The sequence below is a fragment of the Carlito syrichta genome, unplaced genomic scaffold, assembly GCF_000164805.1.
Source record: "Carlito syrichta isolate Samal-C Ts95f unplaced genomic scaffold, Tarsius_syrichta-2.0.1 Scaffold308200, whole genome shotgun sequence".
NCBI classification, from domain to species: domain Eukaryota; kingdom Metazoa; phylum Chordata; class Mammalia; order Primates; family Tarsiidae; genus Carlito; species Carlito syrichta.
Window position 1 is genome coordinate 197896 of NW_007252296.1, and position 21109 is coordinate 219004.

The 21109-nt window shown below is 33.3% G+C and overlaps 1 protein-coding gene across 1 annotated transcript in view; it reads left to right on the plus strand.

Moving 5' to 3' along the window:
* The window catches only part of LOC103267680 (dystrophin-like), a gene marked incomplete at its 3' end in the record, with an annotated part of 59921 nt that extends 43470 nt beyond the window's left edge, over nt 1-16451 (plus strand). Inside the window, exons 4-6 of the mRNA XM_021716143.1 lie at nt 3777-3869; nt 9877-10049; nt 16333-16451. Coding sequence (XP_021571818.1) covers nt 3777-3869; nt 9877-10049; nt 16333-16451 — 385 coding nt within the window. The remainder of the gene's footprint in view (nt 1-3776; nt 3870-9876; nt 10050-16332) is intronic.
* Nucleotides 16452-21109: the final 4658 nt, after the last annotated feature.

Below are 21109 nucleotides of genomic sequence, written 5' to 3' on the forward strand. Positions count from 1 at the left end.
TTTGTTCAAAATCAGTTGGTTATAAATGTGTGTGTTTATTTTTCTGGGTTCTGTATTCTATCCCATTCATCTCTCTCTCTCTCTCTCTCATTTTTAAAACATTGTTGCTGTTGTTGTTTTGTTTTAATGCCTAGGTCTTGCTGTTTGGATTACTATAGGTTTGCAGTATATTCTAAAATTAGGTAGTGTGATATCTCTCATTTTGTTCTTTTTGCTCAAAATTGCTATGGCTATATCTAAACATCTGTGGTTTCGTATGTATTTTTCTCCATTTAAAAAATATTATTGGAATTTTGATGAGAATTGCATTCAATCTGTAAATTGCTTGGGGTAATAGAGACCTTTAAACAATATTAACCCTTCCAACCCATGAACATAGAGTAATTTTCCATTTATTTGTGTCCTCTTCAGTTTCTTTCATCAGTATACATAGTTTGCATTACACGGGTCTTTAACATTCTTGGTTAAATATAATTCATAAATATTTTATTTTTTGGAGGTCTTAATTCTTTTTAATAGGATTGCTTTCATGTCTTCTTTTTCAGATAGTTTGATGTTTGCGTATAGAAGTGCTACTTATTTTTATGTTGATTTTGTGTCCTGCAAATTTACTGAATTCATGCATTAGTTCTAACAGTTTTTGTTGGTGTCTTTACAGTTTTTTACATGTAAGTTTTTTACATAGAAGATCATATCATATGTAAAAATAAATAATTTTACTTCTTCCTTTCCAATTTGGAGGCCCTTTATTTCTGTCTCTTGCCAAATTACTCTGGCTAGAACACAACAGTCCTATGTGGAATAGAAGTGGTGAGAGTGGACATCCTTGTCTTGTTCCTGATATAAGAAGAAAAGTTTTAAACTTTTCACCATTGATTATGTTAGTTGTAGGTTTTGTCATATGTGGTCTTTATTGTGTTGAGTCGTCACTTTGTTTCATCTGGGAATTCTTCACACAGCAGTAGAGAGGAAGAACTCTTTCATATGGAAAAGCCAATATAAATTTATCAATTCATTCATTCATTCAACAAATTCATTTTGACTATATGGCAGTCACTGATGTTCTAAGAACACAAAAGGGGGAAAAAACTTTCCTGCTTTCATGAAACTTAGTTCTAGTGAGGATGTCAGATTATACATCATTGAAGATTTAAGTATTTAAGCAGAGAATATGTAATTTTAACTATTTTTGGGTATCCATCTCTGGAACATTTTTACAATCTCAAACTGAATTCCTATCCATTAAACAATATCTTTCTATTCCTTTATCCCCCAGTCCCTGATAACATCCATTTTTTTCTTCCTCTATGAATTTGACTATTCTAGGTATCTCATATAAGCAAAATCTTACAATATTTACCATTTTGTTTTGCCTGTTTCACTAAGCATATGCTTCTTAGGTTCATTTTTGTTGTAGTTTGTCTTAAAATTTAACTCCTTTTTAAGGCTGACACTATTCCATTGTATCTACGTGCTACATTTTGTTTATCTATCCCTCTGCCAATGGATATTTGGGTTGTTTCCCCTTTGGCTATTGTGAATAATGCCACTATGATCATTGATCTACAATTATCTGAGTCCCTGTTTTCAGTTCTTTTGGGTATATACCTAAACATGGAATTGCTGAAGCCTATCTAATTGTAGTTCCTTTGTTTTGTTTTTTAATGTGGCCTACGATTATCTTGTGAAGTTTTTGACATTAGAGGTTCTACTTTATTCTTTATTGGGAATGAGCACAGTACTTGAACATCATAGAAACTGGTCCTTACGAGAGATTTTGTGAGAATAAAGAAATGTAGGAACCATCTTTCTGCTCATGCAGTGAGAAGTTTTATGACAATAGATGGGGGTTGCTAGAATGTAAGTGCCAATTGCTCACTCTAAGTCTTCCCAGAATCAGCTCGATAGCAAATCAAAACATAGCTACCAGTATTGATGCCCCCAGCATAAGTCTATTTCCTAAAAGTTATATATTCCCTGCTTAAATACTTAAATCTACAATGTATGATATGATTATCACTCTCACTAAAATTAAGTTTCATGAAAGCAGGAAAGATTTGTATGTGTTTGCTCTTAGAACATCAATGGCTGGCATAAAGCCAAAATGGATTTGCTGAATGATCAAATTAATTGATAAATTTATAGTGACTTTTTTATGTGGAAAAGCTCTTTCCCTCTTCTGCTATATGAAGAATCCCCAGATGAGATATGGATGATGGTGCTTTTATATTCTTGAGTTATTAACCTCCCCTTGTATCTAGTAACATCTTGTAGAACTGAAATATGATATTATGACCAGGATGTCAACATCGGCACAATATACCAATATTATTCAAATTTTCACAGTTTTACTTATATTCATGTGTGTATACATGTATATGCATGCAAATGTATGTATTCTATACAACATGATGACATGTGTAAGTTTGTGTATCTACTATCAGAGTCAATATGCAGAACATTTCCATCACTACAAGGATCCCTTGTATTGCCCTTTTATAACTACTTCCACCTACCCTACATATGCTACCTCCATCTGTAACTTCTGGCAACTTCTGCTCTGCTTTCCATTTCTATAATTTAGTCTTTTCAAGACTATTATATAAATAGGACCATATAGTACGCAACCCTTTGAGATTTTTTTTTTCTACTTAGCAAAATCCCCATGTAATTTCTCCAATATACTTCAAGTATCAAAAATGTGTTTCTTGTCATTGCTGAGTGGTATTTCTTGGTGTGACTCTACAATCATTTAGAGGTATTCACCCTTTAAGGGCATCTGGGTTGTTCTAAGTTTTGGGCTATTACAAATAATGCTAACATGAATACTTATGGACAGATTTTTGTGTAAACATATGTCTTCGTTTATTTGGGATGAATGTCCAAGAGCCAATTTCTGTATTAAGTAATAAATACATTCTCAGTTTGTGAGAAACTGTCAAACTATTTTGTAGAGTTGCTAGAACATGTACATGTCCACCAGCAATGTTTGAATGAACCGGTTTCTCTGCATTTTCACTAGCATTTTATGTAACAGTTTTTTATTTTAGTTATGATGTATGTAGTTATATATAATTATGATTATAATTTGCATTTTCCTAATGGCTAATAATGTTGAACATGTTTTCATGTGCTTATTTACCTGATCCTTATGTTTAACCTGACTCCACCTAAGCATGCTAGGTGTGAGAAAAGAACAGGAGACATAGAGATTTGCTTTGAAAAATGAAACCCTGACAAATTTTGATTTCCAAACCCAGGCCTAGATAGAGAATAAAAGATCTGGACATTTGGCCTATTATTTATTATAGTTCTAATATTCTTTCTAAAGCAGGGGCATTTTAGTCAAGTGTATTCACCCTTAATTATTACATTTCCTGAGCTAGACAAAAGGGCTGATGAACCTTCTGTTTTTTTGAAAATTTTAATTCTGTACTAGATAGCATGTCTTAATTTTAAGTATCCTTTATGGGTTATAACTGTTAAACATTTTATTTGGAGATACTCTGATTGACCTCTTTCATCAGCAGTCATATATTCATATGCTAAAAGTATATCCATTTTCTTTCTCTGCAAATGTATTTGGGAGTGCTTGTTTGTTATGGAAAATGAATTTACAGATGCATTTTGTTTCATTTTTAGATAATTTTTAAAAGGCTATAATGCTGCTTAGGCTCTGAAAATAACTAAATGAAATTGCTTTCACATTATATGGTTATTTATAAGTGCACATTTGGTCTCTTACCTTCAAATGTTTTTCCCCTTCTCTTTAACAGGTTGATTTGGTGAATATTGGAAGTACTGACATAGTAGATGGAAATCATAAACTGACTCTTGGTTTGATTTGGAATATAATCCTCCATTGGCAGGTAAGAAGTCTGATGAATAGTTCCCTTTTGGGAAACATGTTGCTAAGTTTTCCTTTCATTTTTACCCTTGACCTGAAATACAAACACGTATATTTCTTGCTTTCTTTTTTTTTTTTTTTTTTGCTTAGTAATTGCTCTTTATTTATTTTTATTTTTAATTTTTTGAGTTGGATTGGAGTCTCATTCCGTCACCCAGACTGGAGTGCAGTGGCACGCTCCCGGCCACTGCAGCCTCGACCTGCTGGGCTCTGGTGGTCCTTCCGCCTCAGCCTTCCAAGTAGCTGGAACTATAGGCGCGTGCTACCACACCCAGCTAATTTTTTATTTATTGTAGGGATGAGGTCTCGCCAAGTTGCCAGACGGGTCTCGAACCCGCGGGTTCAGGCAATCCACTCACCTTTGCCTCCCAAAGTGCTGAGATTACAGCCTGAGCCACCGAACCCGGCCTATTTTTATATTTTTTAATACATATTTTTATTTTAAAATTGTGGGATACAGTTAAGGGTTAGGTATACAAATATGCATTGTGCAGGTACCCTTGTTGATGAGGTGTGCCCCCTTGTCCCCAGACAGATATTGACTACCGTTAATCCTACCTCTTCTCCCCTCCCTGCCCCCCCATAGTTTCCTGCCATTGTCAATCCTTTTCTTATAGTATTACGATAGTTGTTCAAGGTCCACTTATGAGTGAGAACATGTGATACTCAGATCTTTGTTTCTCAAGCATGTATATTTCTAACAGCTCATGTTATCTTGGATGATAGGGATCAGGAGAGTAGAGAATAGGTTCTTGTACATTTGCAGGAAAATGTTTCTGAATATTATTTCATTGGGTAGGAATGATACAAAAAATACAATGTCCCAACTATAAGTTAATAGAAACTATTTTTATGAATGTGTGTGTTGTGCAAATTGGTTATAAGTGAATCTACATAGTTTTGTAAAAAGAAAGGTATTTTTGCTTTTAATCACTACCAAAGGAGTCTTTGGCGATCTTTGTATTCTCAATGTAAACTAATAACAATAAAAGATTAGTGAGATATGAGTATCTGTATGCATTTATATGTCATATCACATACTCACTTCATAATCTGTTGAGGAAATTGGACCTTTTTGGAATCACCTAAGTGTAGGGATTTCTGACTGTCTGTATTTATTTGACCTCTGTAAAACAGACTGAAGGTGTTTTAGTTTAGAAAGCGAATAATCTTACCCATTCATTATCTTAGTGAAATTGGTATATTGCTTTCCCTTTCTGGGGCATAGTCTTCTCACTGTCAAAAGAGGAAAAAAATAAACAAACATGTATATTTCTTATCAGGATTAAATGAGAGAATCTCTGTAAAGCACTCAATACAGTGTACCACTTTTATTTGAGGTATATCATGAATGACATTGCATGCTTAGACTTTTACATTCATATTTTTAAAATGTAGAGAATGCTTGAGATCTGTCTGCCAGCTTTATTGATAGGAATTACTTTCTATAAAATAACTTTCCTTTGATGTAGTTATTATATTGTAAATTAACACATGTGTGCCAGTCTGGTTTAGTTCTGTTGCTCAGTAGGTTGTCATACTATCTTGAGGAAGAAACAGTTTTCCACTATAATCAATCAAAATTTTAAAGACATTTACAAAGTTGTACAACCATCCCAACAATCTAATTTTGGCACTTTTCCACCACACAAAAAATTTCTTGTTAATTGACAGTCATTTCCCACTTTCACACAGGCCCTTGGCAATTATTAATATATTTCTGTTTCTATATATTTGGCTTTTTGGACATTTTATATCAATGGAATTATAAAATATGTGTCTTTTGTGTCTGACTTCTTTCACTGAACATAATATTTGAAGTCCACTCCATTGTAGCAGCTATCACTACTTTATTTAGTAGAATTGAATTTTAACTTGAATTATCAATTGATTGGTCTTTCTCAGGGTCAAGTAATATGTAGACCAGAAGTGTAACTACTCAATTCAGCAGCCGTATTGACCTCCCAACTGGCCCCCATATCTTTTTATTCTGAACACTCTGAACAGGCATAATTCTATTTCACAGCAATATGGAGAGGGAAAGAGGGAGGAAGGGAGAGAGGGAGGGAAGGAGGAAAGGAGGGAGGGAGGGAGGGAGGGAGAAAGATATCCTTAAAATATTTTAAGGAAGAAATGGTTTCCTCCATAATCCAGTATATGTAAAATACAGCAAAACTGAAACATTACAAAAATGAAATAAGACTCCAAAGACCTGACTTTGAGTAGCACAAATGTCACTCATGACAAAGTCAGCAGAACTTCGGCACAAACAAGACTTCAAAGGGCACTTTGAATTTTATCATCCACACTATCTCTCATATGAACTTATCCTATTTTATTTCATCAAAACACCTTCCAACTCCATCTCAACTCATTCCAAGATAGAATTTCAATATTATTCTGTCTGATATTTTCTTCATTTACTTATGAGTAGTTCATTTTTATTATTAGTATGTGGAGGAGTTTTATACCCAGGAATACCACTTTTTTTCAGTCTTTCCCTGTCTGAGACCTCTCTTATAGCCTGCAGTTTTCCATCTATGTCCTTGAGTCACCATATCCTTGAGACTGAAAGGAATTAGACTTTTCCCAGCCTCTGCCTGCTTATCTCTCTCCTATCACACTGCTCTGTTCCTCTAAAACTATTAAGCACACTTTAAAAATTCACCTGCTCAATGTTCATTATAATCCAGTGAATCCCAAAAGATACTTTCACCAAAATTACATAAGTGCCTTCTTATTAAATAGCAGAAGAAGCCCTTGAATTTCAGCAAATGATTAAAGGACACTTTGCCCAACTTAATATACTTTCCAGATCAATCAGGTTAAGAACAGCATTAAGGGATGGAAAGATGTGAATTTTTTTCTTCTAATGCCATATACTATGTTAATAGTGCCATGAAGGACTTCTCTTTCAACTCGTGAAAACTCAGGAATGCCAAACTTAGTTCCCCATTACTTTTTTCCCAGTTTCCACTTCAAATAAAATTGCTAGCCTAAAAAATGCATATCTTGTGGCGTAGGCAGCTTTGAACAAAATTGTGAACGTGCTTTTGATGTCTTTTTTTCCTTTCTTTTTAAATGCAAACCATTTTTTAGGTTGCTAAAACTCAGCTCTAGCGACCAGCTGGTGATAAAAACAAATCTTGCTAACAGTGGTAAACTATCAGAAGTCAGGTTCTCACTTTTGCTAGCTAAGTTAAGAAAAGTACTTAATTTCGGGGCTAATTCACATTAGAATCTTTACATTATTTATTATTTATACAACCTACAATTACAAAAGAATGGTGTTTTGCACCTCTGAAATCTCTTCCTATGAACTCCTGCCTACCTAATAATTTCTGTGCAAGGCAGTTCTTGCTGTGCTTTTCTTCAAAGATTCATGCAAACTACCCCCCCCCCCCTTTTTTATCATTCCACTGCAACTCCTTCTAATCATATCCTGGGTTCTGGGAAGTAGACTTTGAAGTTGAATTTGGCAGGCAACATGTATTAGTCCATGCCCTTGAAACCAACACCTGTGGAATGACAGAAGGTGTAGGAGTGGAAAGAGGAAGAACAAGAGCTGTGATGCAGACCCAACAATACCCTTTCTCAAACCTGTCAGCAAATTGATGCTAGAATGAGCCTTCAGATGTGTCTCCATTGGGAACCAAAATGGCTGAGTGTTTATACTATTTCTCTTTACCGGACACTACATGTGGACTGCCCTGGAAAAGGTGTGATCTTGGCCAACAGGACTCTGCATATCAGTTGGTCCCTGAGGGACTAATAGCTGGAGGCTGCCTGACCATATCTGGAGCAATAAACCCTTCCTTGAAGGTGAATGACACCTTCTTTGCCCATTTAACTTCTAGTCGTTTTTAAAAATCACTGCTCAAAGACATTTTAATATTTTCCTTAAAAAACCAATTTATAGTTATATGCACAAACATGCACATACACATTTGTTTAAATGGAGTCTCTGATGCAAAAAAATCGTTCTTTTGTAATTGTATGTTATAAAAATTGTAACTAATATAATGGTTGTAATATGAATTAGCCCTGGAATTAAGAGGCAGTAAGACCTGAAGGCAGGAAAGCTTTTTGCTTACAGGCTCACCTTTAGGACCAGCTTAGTGATTTCTTGATAAATGTATTCTATATAGGAAAGGAAGAAATGAGACTCACACAGTGCACATTTTTTTCCTCAGCAACATTTGCACCCAAGTAGAAGCAATAACAATGAGGCTTAGGCTCATCATTATTGACATAATGATGCTAAAGAAGTTTTGAATGGAATACTGTATTGTCCTTCAACATTATGCACATAAAGGGAAATCTGGCCAAGATTTAACCAATGAATTCCATTCATCACTGGGAGACTGGCTGATCAGTGCAAATCAGTCACCACCATTAAGTCACTATCTGCTGATTCTAACCCTGGTCCATCACAGGATACAAAGTACACACGCTGCAGCCACTGTGTGTGGAGGTCACACACTTTATAATTTTGGAATATGATGAGAAAATTCTGTATCTTGTATAATTATTCGACCTATTTATTCACTGAGTGACTAAATAAGCAGGTCAAGAAGGAATTAAGAAAACTGGATAATCCACCCCTAAATAATGAATTCAGCTATCAAGGGATTGTGATAAATATATGCAAAGATTTCATATCTTCCAAACATTACTATGTTTACAAAACATCTCAAATCTTTTAAAAGTATTTTAAAATCAGATTTAATTGGATATCCTAAAATATGCATTAAGTTTTTCATAAAAAGATAGCTAACATTGGAGATGTTAAAATATATATTGACCCCAAAGGCATTTGTTAGCTTATATAAAGTGGAAAAGTAAAATAAAATGTTTTATTTAGAATGTGCAATAAATATTCATCATCTGATCAAATGTTGATAGTATATGGACTTTAAACTTCCTAAAAGAAAAGCCCTTGGTGGTATATATTAACTACATTTACATATATATTTTCTTCAAGCATCTCATAAGGGACGTAACTTATATCTAAAATGTAGCCTAGTAAACATTCCTTTAATAAAATATGTGGACAGCCTGTTCTATAATGAGGTGTCGCAGCATTCTGGAAACATAGGAAAAATGTTTAGAATGGATTTCTGCATCAGATTAGTTATAGAAATGAAACTTTGAAATACAATGACCTGCTTAATAGCATTTTCACTTACAGAAAACCTAGGAGAGAGTCAAATGTACAGAAACCAATTAATGAAAATGAAACCAAGGTCACACATTTACAGCTCCTACGGATAAATATATCTTTTTCCTCTATTTTGTGGAATTTTGTTGCATTTTGCTTTATCTTAAATAGGCAGACATTCATTTTTTTTTTTCAATTCAGTCAATAAAACAATACTTTTCATTAAGTTGCCATACGAACCTAGGAGTTTTATTTTACTATACTTTAAACTTTGATTCTTACAACAACTTTGCATATAAGATACAATTAAACTGAAGCCTTAAAAAGGTTAAATAATTTGCCCAGTTAAAACAATTTGTTAATATGAAGGAAAAATTTGAACCTAGGCTTAAAAAAACCACTCTCTTCTCTATTATACTATTCTTTCTATTCAAACATCACTGATATTATCTTAAGTTTTTTGGCTAACAATAAGTGTAATGTTTTATACACTCTCTTCTTTTGCCTAGTCATCAAAATCCAGAAGGTGAGCAATTCTATAAACAGTACATTATAGTTTAATATGACAGAATCCATGGGTATAATAAAATATATAGTAAATGGTATGGCACATACACCAACCAATCAAAATATACTCCTAACCAGTTAAAATGAACTTAACTCTAGTAGAATCTATGACTTCTTATTACTAATTGGCTCTGAAATTCTCATTATATATCTCACTAAAGATGAAAAATATTTACATTTGAGTTTGCATGATTCTTGTTTGGGAAATACATTTCTTATGAAAATTTCTTTCCACATGTAGGTCAAAAATGTAATGAAAAATATCATGGCTGGATTGCAACAAACCAACAGTGAAAAGATTCTCTTGAGCTGGGTCCGACAATCAACTCGTAATTATCCACAGGTTAATGTCATCAACTTCACCACCAGTTGGTCCGATGGCCTGGCTTTGAATGCTCTCATCCATAGTCATAGGTAAGGACACTACTGAGACATTAAACATTTTTTTAAAAATTGATGTATACTCTGATGACAGATATTTCCTTAGTGTGGTTTCAGATCATGTCCTACTGTGCAACATGTTGTGTATGTGAACCATATTGATCTAATCATCCATTAGAATGGACTGATTATGAATATTTTTTCTATATTTTATGTGCTATACCAATGGTTGTTGGACTATTAACATTATTGAAGCATGACACTCTTTATGGTGGAGGGAGAACATCAATATATTTGATTTTGCAACCTCCAGAAAATCCAGGTTGTATTCTAACTTTGCTGAGAATGACTTCGGTTCTTTTATGTAAAGTATTGGTGTGAGCCTCAACTATAGAGGTAAAATAGATCCAAATCTCATTAGTGGTTGTAGTAAAATTAATTACGATAATTGTATAAATTATGTGGAAAAAGAAACATTTGTCTTATCAGATACGCACTTAGACAGCAGACATAAGGCCCTGTATATTTTCTTCTAGTTCAGGGTTATAAAAGGCTCAAAGCATCTTAGCAACCAAGGCAAAGAGCAGAACACAATTAATTCTACGACTCAGTGCTCAGAATATCAAAAGGCACAATTGCTCTGCAACAGCAAATCAATTGCTATAAAGCAAGAGAGAGTTCTTTTGTGGGTCTTCATAAAAGAAACTCAATATAATATAGTGAAACAATGTCCTTAACCATATTCCATAAATGTTATATTTCCTAAATGATGAAATACTTGTAGCTGTTTATTTTCGTATGAAGAAGTTCAGTAAATGTATTAAGAACAGTTCAAGAAAAAACAAAACAACGCGGAAATATATATATATATATATATATATATATAAATTTACTTATATATACAACATATACTATAATAGATACTGTATAATATGTAATACATTTATATACAAAATATACTATGAATACTGTACCACTTATACTATACTATACTTATACTATACCATATATATGGTGTTTGGATCTGTATGATCTCTATATATGTATGTGTGTGTGTGTATATACATTATGTATGTATAGTATATTTATTTGGTGCTCCTGTTACCTATCTCTTTCACCAAACTCATGGTGAAATGCATTGTCTAATTTACTATGTTTGAAATGTCACTGAGCTGCATCTTTCCTAATTCTCAATGCAAGTTTTCTTTTCTCACTTTGATTTTTTTTACTGAGTCTACCATTTTCATGTGCCAATCTTGCTACTAGTAAAGCTCAGAATATAAATTTTCTCCATGGTAAAGCTGAATATAAGAGCAAACTCACTCTAAATAAGCGTCTTTGTCAGGTGTTTTGCTCAAGCTGGATTTAATTAACCCCATCCAGACTGGGTTTGCAGGTGAATTACTCAGCAACCTGATTTAAGAAAGGAGGCCGACTCACATTCAATTGGCATGTTAAGCAATGTTAACACATTGTTTTTCATAAGTATAACGGAAGACACATTTTCCTCAGCTTCAATACAGTCAGATGAGAAGAGATAGAGGCATTCATTCTGCATCATAAGTCAGTGTTCATTTATGCAGCCACATGCTTTACTCTAAGGGCCTGAAAACACTGATCTTACTGTTCATGTACACATTTGCAGATGAACAAAAAATATCAAGAATCAGGTTATGAGATCTTTGTTAGCTCCTCAACATTTTCCCTTCAAGTGAAAGACACAAATCCTGCAAGCTTGCTCACATACTACATTTGTTAATATTATATCTCATGATTTCTAAATATATTTATAGAAAATACAGTAAACAGTTCCAGATTGCTCCGCTATGTCTGTCCCTGACCCACTCTTTCTCTCTCAAAATATCCTCATTTATTTATTCGCTCCCGTCATATTGAATGGATTATCAGTAACTGCTTCTTTGCACATTACATGCCTACTTTTCAAGAGGTTCCTCACAGTCATTTAATGCTCTTTCCCGAATCATCTACCGCCTCTTTTGCCTCTCACAGATATTTATATTGTTTATCTAAAAAAATGGCTAAAATTTCTGTTCCAAGGGGATTGTAATTTGTACATTTAGGAATGTCATGAGGTGCCCAATTTCAATAATTGAGTGACTAAGCTATATAGAACAAAGACATGTGATTAATATAGAGCATAGGGATTAGCAAAGGGCCCTGAAAATTAAAGTTTGTGTAAAGAATAAAGACCACTACAGTGCTGTTAAAAGGAAACCTGACTCTACTTTTGTGGAAAAACTCTAATTGATTAGAAATGTGCACAAAATATGCAGATAAAGTTGCAATAACTATAAAGTACCCATTAAATTATCTTCTTAATTCCTTATTTTAATTTATTTCCGCAGTAACTTTTTTGTTTTTGTTTTTTTAAATAGACACTAGAGCCTGGGACAAAGGAAAAAAGAAGCAATGTATGTCTTTATGACCCCAAGTCTATCTCATCATATTCCAATCCTTAGAAGTCGCTGTCAGCTACTTCTATTTTTTTGCTGACGGTTATATTAATAATATGTATTATATTTTTTATTTATTGACAAATTATTTTCTGACAGAGTCAACAGTTCCTTTCTAAAGGGTATGAAAATAAAAAAGAGATACATTCATAGAATGTAGAGTAATGAAGGCAAAAACTAGAAGAGTAAAATTATAAGCAATAAAATTACAAAATAGATGAAGATGAAAGGTATTAGCATTGGGCTTCATCTTCATCTATTTTGTAATTTTATTCTTCTAGTTTTTGCCTTCATTACTCTACATTCTATGAATGTACCTCTTTTTTATTTTTTATTTTCATCCCCTTTAGAAAGGAACTGTTGACTCTGTGATATGAAGTATAGGGAAATCATCACACTTATTCTTTTTTCTCGTCTTCTCTATCTCCCATTCTGTTATTATATGATTATTTTTGCATCAACAGTGTTTGTAACATTTATATCTCTTCAGTAAGAATAGATATTCTTCGATTCGGTCTGTAAATTGAAAATACTGTTGTAGTATAAATATAATTCACCTTAACACAAAATAATAGAAGCTAATACTTGTAAATAATTATTTTTTGTTTTTTTGTTTGTTTGTTTGTTTGTTTTGAGTCGGAGTCTCAGTCTGTCACCCAGACTGGAGTGCAGTGGCCGCTCCTGGCCACCGCAGCCTCGACCTGCTGGGCTCCGACGATCCTTCCGCCTCAGCCTTCCGAGTAGCCAGAATTATAGGCGCGCGCTACCACGCCTGGCTGATTTTTTGATTTATTGTAGAGATGAGGTCCTGCTGCCCAAGCGGGTCTTGAACCGGCGGGCTCAGGCAATCCATTCACCTCAGTCTCCCAAAGGCGTGGGATTACAGGCTGAGCCACCGAGCCCGGCATAAACAATTATTACTTTGTAGACACGGTTCTAGGTAAAAAATCGCATCTATTTTTCATAGCATAGACATTATCATCCCCATTTAACACACTGAGAAACTGAGCCACAGAGAGGTTTTTGTGATATACCTAAGACCTTTTTTTGTGAAGATATGGTAGAGTTAAGATTTGAATTTATGCTGTCCTAGTCATGATGTTTGTTTCATTAAAATTGTGGTGATCCTTGTTTGCAAGTTCTTATTTATGAAGTACGGTCGAGGTTAGCATACAAAGCTGTATGGCTTTCCTTTAAATTGGCTAGTTTTACAATTTTTAGGCTTTTGAAAATCATATATTTGTGAAATGTTAATTAATTTTAATGATTTAAAACAATTAGATTCATTTTTTAATGTTAGAAGTGACCTCAGTGGCCATTTAGTACAATTCTTCTTTTATAAATGAAAATTCAGAAACTCAAATTAATTACATGACTTAGGTAAGATATTTCCACACCCAGGTGGTTAGTTAGTGGTCAGGAGGAAGGGAAGGAAAAGAAAAGGATCAGAATGCATAAGCAATTCTCTTTTTCTCATCACACTCATTTAACCATGTTTACTGTACTGTGGGTGAGAAAGTTAGTTTCCTATATGCTTCCATCCCATTCTCTACTCACATTCTCTAGGTTTTTCAAGAAATGAAAATGGAGCAGAGGTTGCATAGTGAGGCTCAAAGTCTGAAATAGTCTAGAATTTCATTTTTATTTCTTTTCTTCATCTCACAACAAGAGGAATTTCACAATTTAAAAATATTTTTTGTTCCAAACGATGGTTTGTTAGCTGTTTGGGGCAACTTGGAGTGCATTCGGGGATTTGATTTCCTAATAAGTGTACAAAATTCTGGTGTATTAATCAAGGTAGGAGCAATGAAAGGAAATAAAGAAATTAGCAATACATTTGTACATGTATTTTGAATACAGTCTTAGAAAATAAGAGCTAATCTGCCTTTGTAACTTTTTTTCTTGCATATCATGAGTTCTTAAGCAGGATTCTGTTGACACACTCAAATCTAAAATTGTATGTCAATTATATTTACAGATAGGCTTAGGTCTGTGTTGTGGTAGAAGTTTCATAGCTTACATAAAATTCTCAAAGGTGTCTGTGATCCAGAAAAGGTGAAATCTACTATACTGATAACTTCCAATGCTATTGGATCAAATTGTAATTTCTTAACAGCTAACAACTTAACACACACTCATCTGGATTCCCTCTCTTAACCACATCTCTCATCACTTGAGCCTTAGAATCTCCCCATGGAGCCAGTGATGCTTGATTAACTGAGCATATTTTACTTGCTCCTTCCCTAAGAACCTTGATTCTCTAATATCTGCACAACTTAGAATTCTGTTTTCAAATTGTTTTCTAAATCCAAACTCAAGCCACCATTTAAGACTCTCTTCAGCCTCAAAAACATTCTTGACTTCTTTACACTGTACAAAACCTTTTATTATTTGTGGTTTTTTCAGTTTTATAATTCAATTATTGTGGCTTCTTTGTTATTCCTCCTTATTAGATTTAAAATCCTTATAGTATAATAACTGCCTCTTACATGCCTTTGTGTTTTCTCTATTATTATGTATAAATATGTTTATATAATACGTGCTCATCCACTCTCCCCTGTATTGACAAATATTTATGGAGCCACCGACTATGTGTAAGGTTATGTTTCTACCAGTGAAAATACTGGCAATAATTCTAAATTCTGCATTTTAGTTGAAGATACAGATAAAGAGATAAGTTTAATTGAATTATATAATAGGTTGAATGTAATATATGCTAATGAGAATAATATGAAGCAGCTCATGGGGAAGAAAATGAGTATCTGTAAGTTAAATTTGGATCATGAACTTTCAGAAAGAAATTAGGGAGGGAAGGACTCATCAGTGATGAGATATTTGAGTAAAGACCCAAAGGAAGTGGAAGAGTGAGCCATGTCAATGTCTGGGAGAAGATAATTCCAAAAAATGGAAATGTAGGAAACTATCCTGTTTGTGGAATATGAGGAGATAAATAAAATTCGAGAGTTAGTAGGGAGCCAGACAATGTTGGGCCTTGTAGGTCACAGTTACATATGTAATTTTTACTCTCCTATAGCAGGGATTTGAGAAAATGGATATGATGAAACATATTTTAACAGATCACTCTGGCAGCTCTTCTGAGAACTGAGTGCCAAGAGCAAGAATGAGAGAAGGGGAGGCAGTGAGGAGGCCATTGCAATAATCCACATAAGATTAAAAAATACTTTGGACTAGGATGATAGCATAAGGATAGTGAGAGATGGTCGAATTCTGGATATATTTTGAGTTAAATGCTTTGCCAGAGAAAAAGAGTCATCAAGGATGACTGCAAGAGTTGCATGTTGGAACTTTTACATTACTGAAGAAGAGATAACTGTAAGAGAAGTAGGTGGGCTTTGGGGAGTGCAATGAAGATAAACATCAGAAGCTCAGTTTGAGACACTTGAGGTTTATGATGACTAAGTGGAGATACTGAGTAGGCAGAGAATCTTTGGAGTTTAGGGAAGAAATCTGGGGAGTTTGTAAAACCGGGAGTTACCAGCAAATGTCCACTATTCAAATTCATAATAGCAGATGAGATCAATACATTTTTGTTACTTGGATAAGGAAGAATAAATTCTTTATTTTCTAGGATTTTATTTCCCCTATGTTTATTGAGTTATAATTGACAAAAATTGTATATATTTAAGATTCACAACATCAGGGTTTTCAATTAAAAACACGACTTGTATAAATAAGAAAAGTTATTGAGGGGTAATGAGGAATAAAACTCAATTCTTAAGAACTATGAACATGGGTAGTCAATCAAAATTAAAAATTGAAGTGAAACCCATGGAACATTCTAGACTGATTTATATTTGTCTTTGTGTATGTGTATGTTTCAGGCCAGACCTGTTTGATTGGAATAGTGTGGTTTGCCAGCAGTCAGCCACACAACGACTGGAACATGCATTCAACATCGCCAAATATCAATTAGGAATAGAGAAACTACTTGACCCTGAAGGTTGGTACATTTCTGGACCACCACCACTTTTAGTACAATGTTTTTGTTTCAGATGTGATATTTCCATATACTAAGTCTAAAATATAAAACTATGTATCTTATAGTCTAGATTTCCTGTAGTTTAGGTTTATTTTAGATGTTCTGTCTTCTTGAAATATATTTAAATTACCCTATTTAATCTTATTTCTCATAATACCAATATCTAGAACTGAAGCCTAAGATTTTGGAAAAACTAAAAAAAAAAAAAGGCTGTAAAATGTATATGCCTCATGGATAGAGCACACTTTATCTGAAGTACATTAACTCCAAATAATTATGAAAAGTTAATGTTTTGCTTATTCTACCAAGAGATTTGACAGACTAATCAGCTGTAATTAATTAGCTACTCTTGCCAACTTCATTCATATACTCTATAAAAGGCAGCATGGTTTACTATTTAAATCAGGAAATCTATTCCTGGCACTATTTCTGTTGCAATTTGTCACTCTAGGGAGGTCCTATGTTGAATGATTATTCATTTTCTGCTTCTTTAGTTGACAGGCAGCTCTGTGTTTATATTTTTATTATATTAAATTTTTAAGATTTTCATCCTTATTTCTGGTGCTACATAGTCATATCTTCTAGACACATGGATTAGAGGGATAAAGACATTTTGACCTCTATACTTTTTCTAACCTATGAAGAAGGTTTTTCGGTGTGACAACTTTGAAATTGCAGGCTCTTTTCTCATTGTCTTGAGGCTTTGCTGCACTCTAAAAATAAGAAGCTAGAGAATCAGAGTCAGTAGAATTGATACGTGTGATATAATAGAAGCTGATATTTGGGTAGAAGCTGTGATATACTAGGAGCTTATAAGTGAATGGTCTTTGGAATATGGAATCAATTTCAAAACAGGAGATTCTATAGTAGTGGTCCTGATAGGAACCATTAGGAAAAGCTCAAAAATACTCAGAAAATAACCTTCTTTCCTGGTGAATTTATTATCAACCAGAATCTATTCCTCAATGTTATAAACTCAGAAACCTGATTAACTCCCATCAGCTAGCAGATATCCATTTTGAGGGGAGAGGTAGTTAACTTTAACAAGTTCAAAAATAATATATAGATCATAATGGAAGTTCAGTAACTTTAAATAAGATATTTATCACAAGAACCAGTATAATCATATCTAATTGACCAATATGTTGCTTTTGGTAAGCAAATGTACTTGGGAAAGCAATTATAACGGCATCATTATGAGTTTGGGAGGCTGGAATCAGATTAAGTGTATTTGAAATGTTTTCTGGATAATGCATGGCTGAGCACTGACTCCTGGGACCCCTTTTTGTTGCTTCTATAAATGATCAACATTCCTCTTGTCCCAGTTTTTAGTTCTAAGGGAGAAATTATATTAATTTCACGTTCTTATTTTTTGGCATAGGGGAGGGTCACCTCACTATTAACTCCTAGTACAGATTAACATGATTTCTCTTACCCCAGTGAGGTAGACAGGGAAGATATAACAAAATATGGACTCCAACTACCAAGGCTAAGAGCTATAGTATATGGATTTGAAAGCTAAGCCTGTTAATAGGTTTTTTTAAAAAACATTTAAATCCACATATGGTGGTCAGTTCCTATTATCTGGGGTATATGCTTTAATTATTCTCGTGTGTGCTCTTTTCATAAAATAGTTACAAGAAGTTTAAAATAGATAACTTTCTTAAGTGATAAAACGACTTTTTTCCTCTAAGTGCTCCTTTAAATCAATGGGATAGAAGTCTCTAGATAGTAATGCACATCATGATCAGGAAGTATGTTAATGAAACTGTAATCAGAAAATGGCAAACATGAATAATATATTTTAGAGCATAAAATAACGTGATATACCTAACTTCGTATGCTCTCCTAAACGGAAAATGTATGTAGTAATGTGCATTGTATTGGAACACCATTATACTGTCTCAAACTTGAATGATTCAAAACAACCAAATATAATATGAAATAGGGCTGATTCAGAAATCCAACCACTGGTTATGGGCTCATTTTGCCAGTATAATCTTAGATCTGAAAACTCTTTCAGTTTATAGATTCTCTTCCAACTCAAAGAGCATTCTGTTTCTTGGAAAGGTTTATTAGTTTCCTTATGTCTGTCAGTAAGATGAGGATCAGCATAAGTCTTATTTTATATTTTCTAAATATTCGTCAGTTCCTGCCAGTATGTTAAGGAACACCCAAATATGCATTATGAATTTTTGTCTTAGTATTTTTCAACAGATGATATCAATGATGATTGAAAGACAGAAATATTAACTCAACCATAAGAATTTTTATGTACTGACTTATTAGACACAAAAGACAGAATATCATCTCTTGAAATCTCAGATTTATAACACCCCTTTCGTTGGATTTAACAGGGACATTCATTAACTTCTTTCATGCCTGTGTAGTAATTGCTTATGAGAAGTTCATATTTTTATTTAACCAAATATTGGTTTTTGTTCGTGAGGATGTCAGCTATCTCCAAAAAAATTTTCAGTTCATATCTATTATGCCCCTTAGGAGGTTAATGAAATGTTTTGTTTTATATTTGGGAAGATTTTTATTATTGGGGGATTAAAACTATATTTGGTTTAAGAAATACTTGTTAAGTAATGCTTTTTGAATTTTAAACATATGTTTTGTTGATTGGGTTGCTTTGTAATTTAAAAACTCATTGAAACATTGAAGTTTTCATTTCTTGCATATATGGACTTTGGTATGCTTTGTTTGGTCTTAACTGGTGTTTTGAGGCCTGGGGTTTGGTTTTAAGTGAAATTGCCTTTTAAAATGACGAGCAGTAGGCATTAGCATAAGCAATTTTAGAAGCCATTTCTTGTGTGTTTAAATGTTAACATATGCAAAAATAAGTAGATCTAGAGTAAAATTATTTAACAATTTATGTATTCGTATGCTCATAGATATAAAACGTTTATCTCCTTAAAAATATGTCCTTTTGTGACTCAGACAATTCACTTTTCATCATGATTTTCTCTATAAGATATACATTGTACATGCATTGTGGGTTTTATACACATTATTTGCTTCCTGGAGTTTCAAACAAATTGGTTTGTTTGCCAATCCACAAAAAAAACTATATTAACAGAATGCTTTGTCAGCTTTTTTCTGTGAATAACCAAGTGAAGATGTTTTCTTTAAAGGAATAAAAAAATCAGGGATAAAACATTGCGCTTGTTCTAGATGACTTTTGCATACTACTGTAGAAAGCCATTTCCATTTGGGATATGCAATACGATATGAAAACGCCCTTACTTATTTACCAGAGTAAATTTAGAACAACAAAAAAAAATGAATGATGACAGTCAAATTTGACTCATAAAGAAAGAACACTAGGACTTGGGAGAAATTTTTGTATCCTCAAAATGACATTTACACACCAATTAGTGTTTTGTTTTAATCCACTTCATTTTGACTTCATGAGAATGGTGACACGGATTCTATTTTCTGCTTGGCTAGTCCCTGCATCACTCTTCAGTTGTTTTTATAGTCTTCTTTTCCAAAAATTAGCTCTGCCTATTGGAAAGTTTTACTCCTGAAGTAAACGACCTTAGATTTAACTTTGCATGCATGCAAGTTTTTAATCTTTAAAACATAGTCAAGGAAAAATATGTAGCATTTGCAACAAATAGAGAAGAATATCATTAATGCCTCTAATTTTAGGTATGGTATTAATTGTTTGAGTAAGAGATGTTTTTACTTTCTTTCGCCTCTATTCAAGTCAACATATGTTGATACCATAATAACAAAAAATCTTGATAATGAGTGTACACAAGTTAAAATTAAAAGGTTATAGCCATAGCAACTCAGAAGAATTGTCATTCACTTAAATAGCTTTACATTTTTGTGAACATGGACACTAGTGCATGTGAATTATATGGATATTTTTCTAGTACCTGTTGTAAAATACCTTTGTTTTCAGAAAATATAATGAGACTGGAATATATTGGTATTCCCTCTGTTTATAGAATTTCAGCTAGAAATTATTACTATAAATAGCTGAGACTATTTAGACTCAAACTCTGCAGTGCAAAATGCTTTTCCCAAATATTTTAAAAATATTTTGCTGGTACATATGTGAACAAAACTGGCCATTTCATTTTTAATGACAAAGTAATCTATACAAAATATGTATTGCTTTGTATTTTTTCTATTATTTATTTATATCATTATCTATGGCAGAGAGTCTTTAGAGATATTACAAGTTGTTATCTAAATGTCAAGTTTCTTAAAAGAATTCTTAGTTTAGTTATTCTGCTATGGAAAATAGGCAGTATCATCATCTGCTTATACAGATATGGTCATTCTAAATGTTTCTGTTATATCAGTGGGAGAGCACTTTTCCAGGATTTCTTTTCTTTAAAAAATTACAATTTTATTATTAAGATAAAATTATTTCATTTAATAGTATTAAGTGAAATAATAAAATCTTTTAAAAATGTTTGCACTTTAGTGGACTGAAGTTGAAATAAACAAATTAGAAATGGTGTTATTGTATTAGCATCAAAAAGGGGTACATTAGTAGTTTTAGTGTTGCCATCTCTTTTGTTTAATGTGGTCTCAGTACTACCTTTTAACAAGGGAAGCTGAAAACCACTGTGTTGAAAATTTAAATATATACA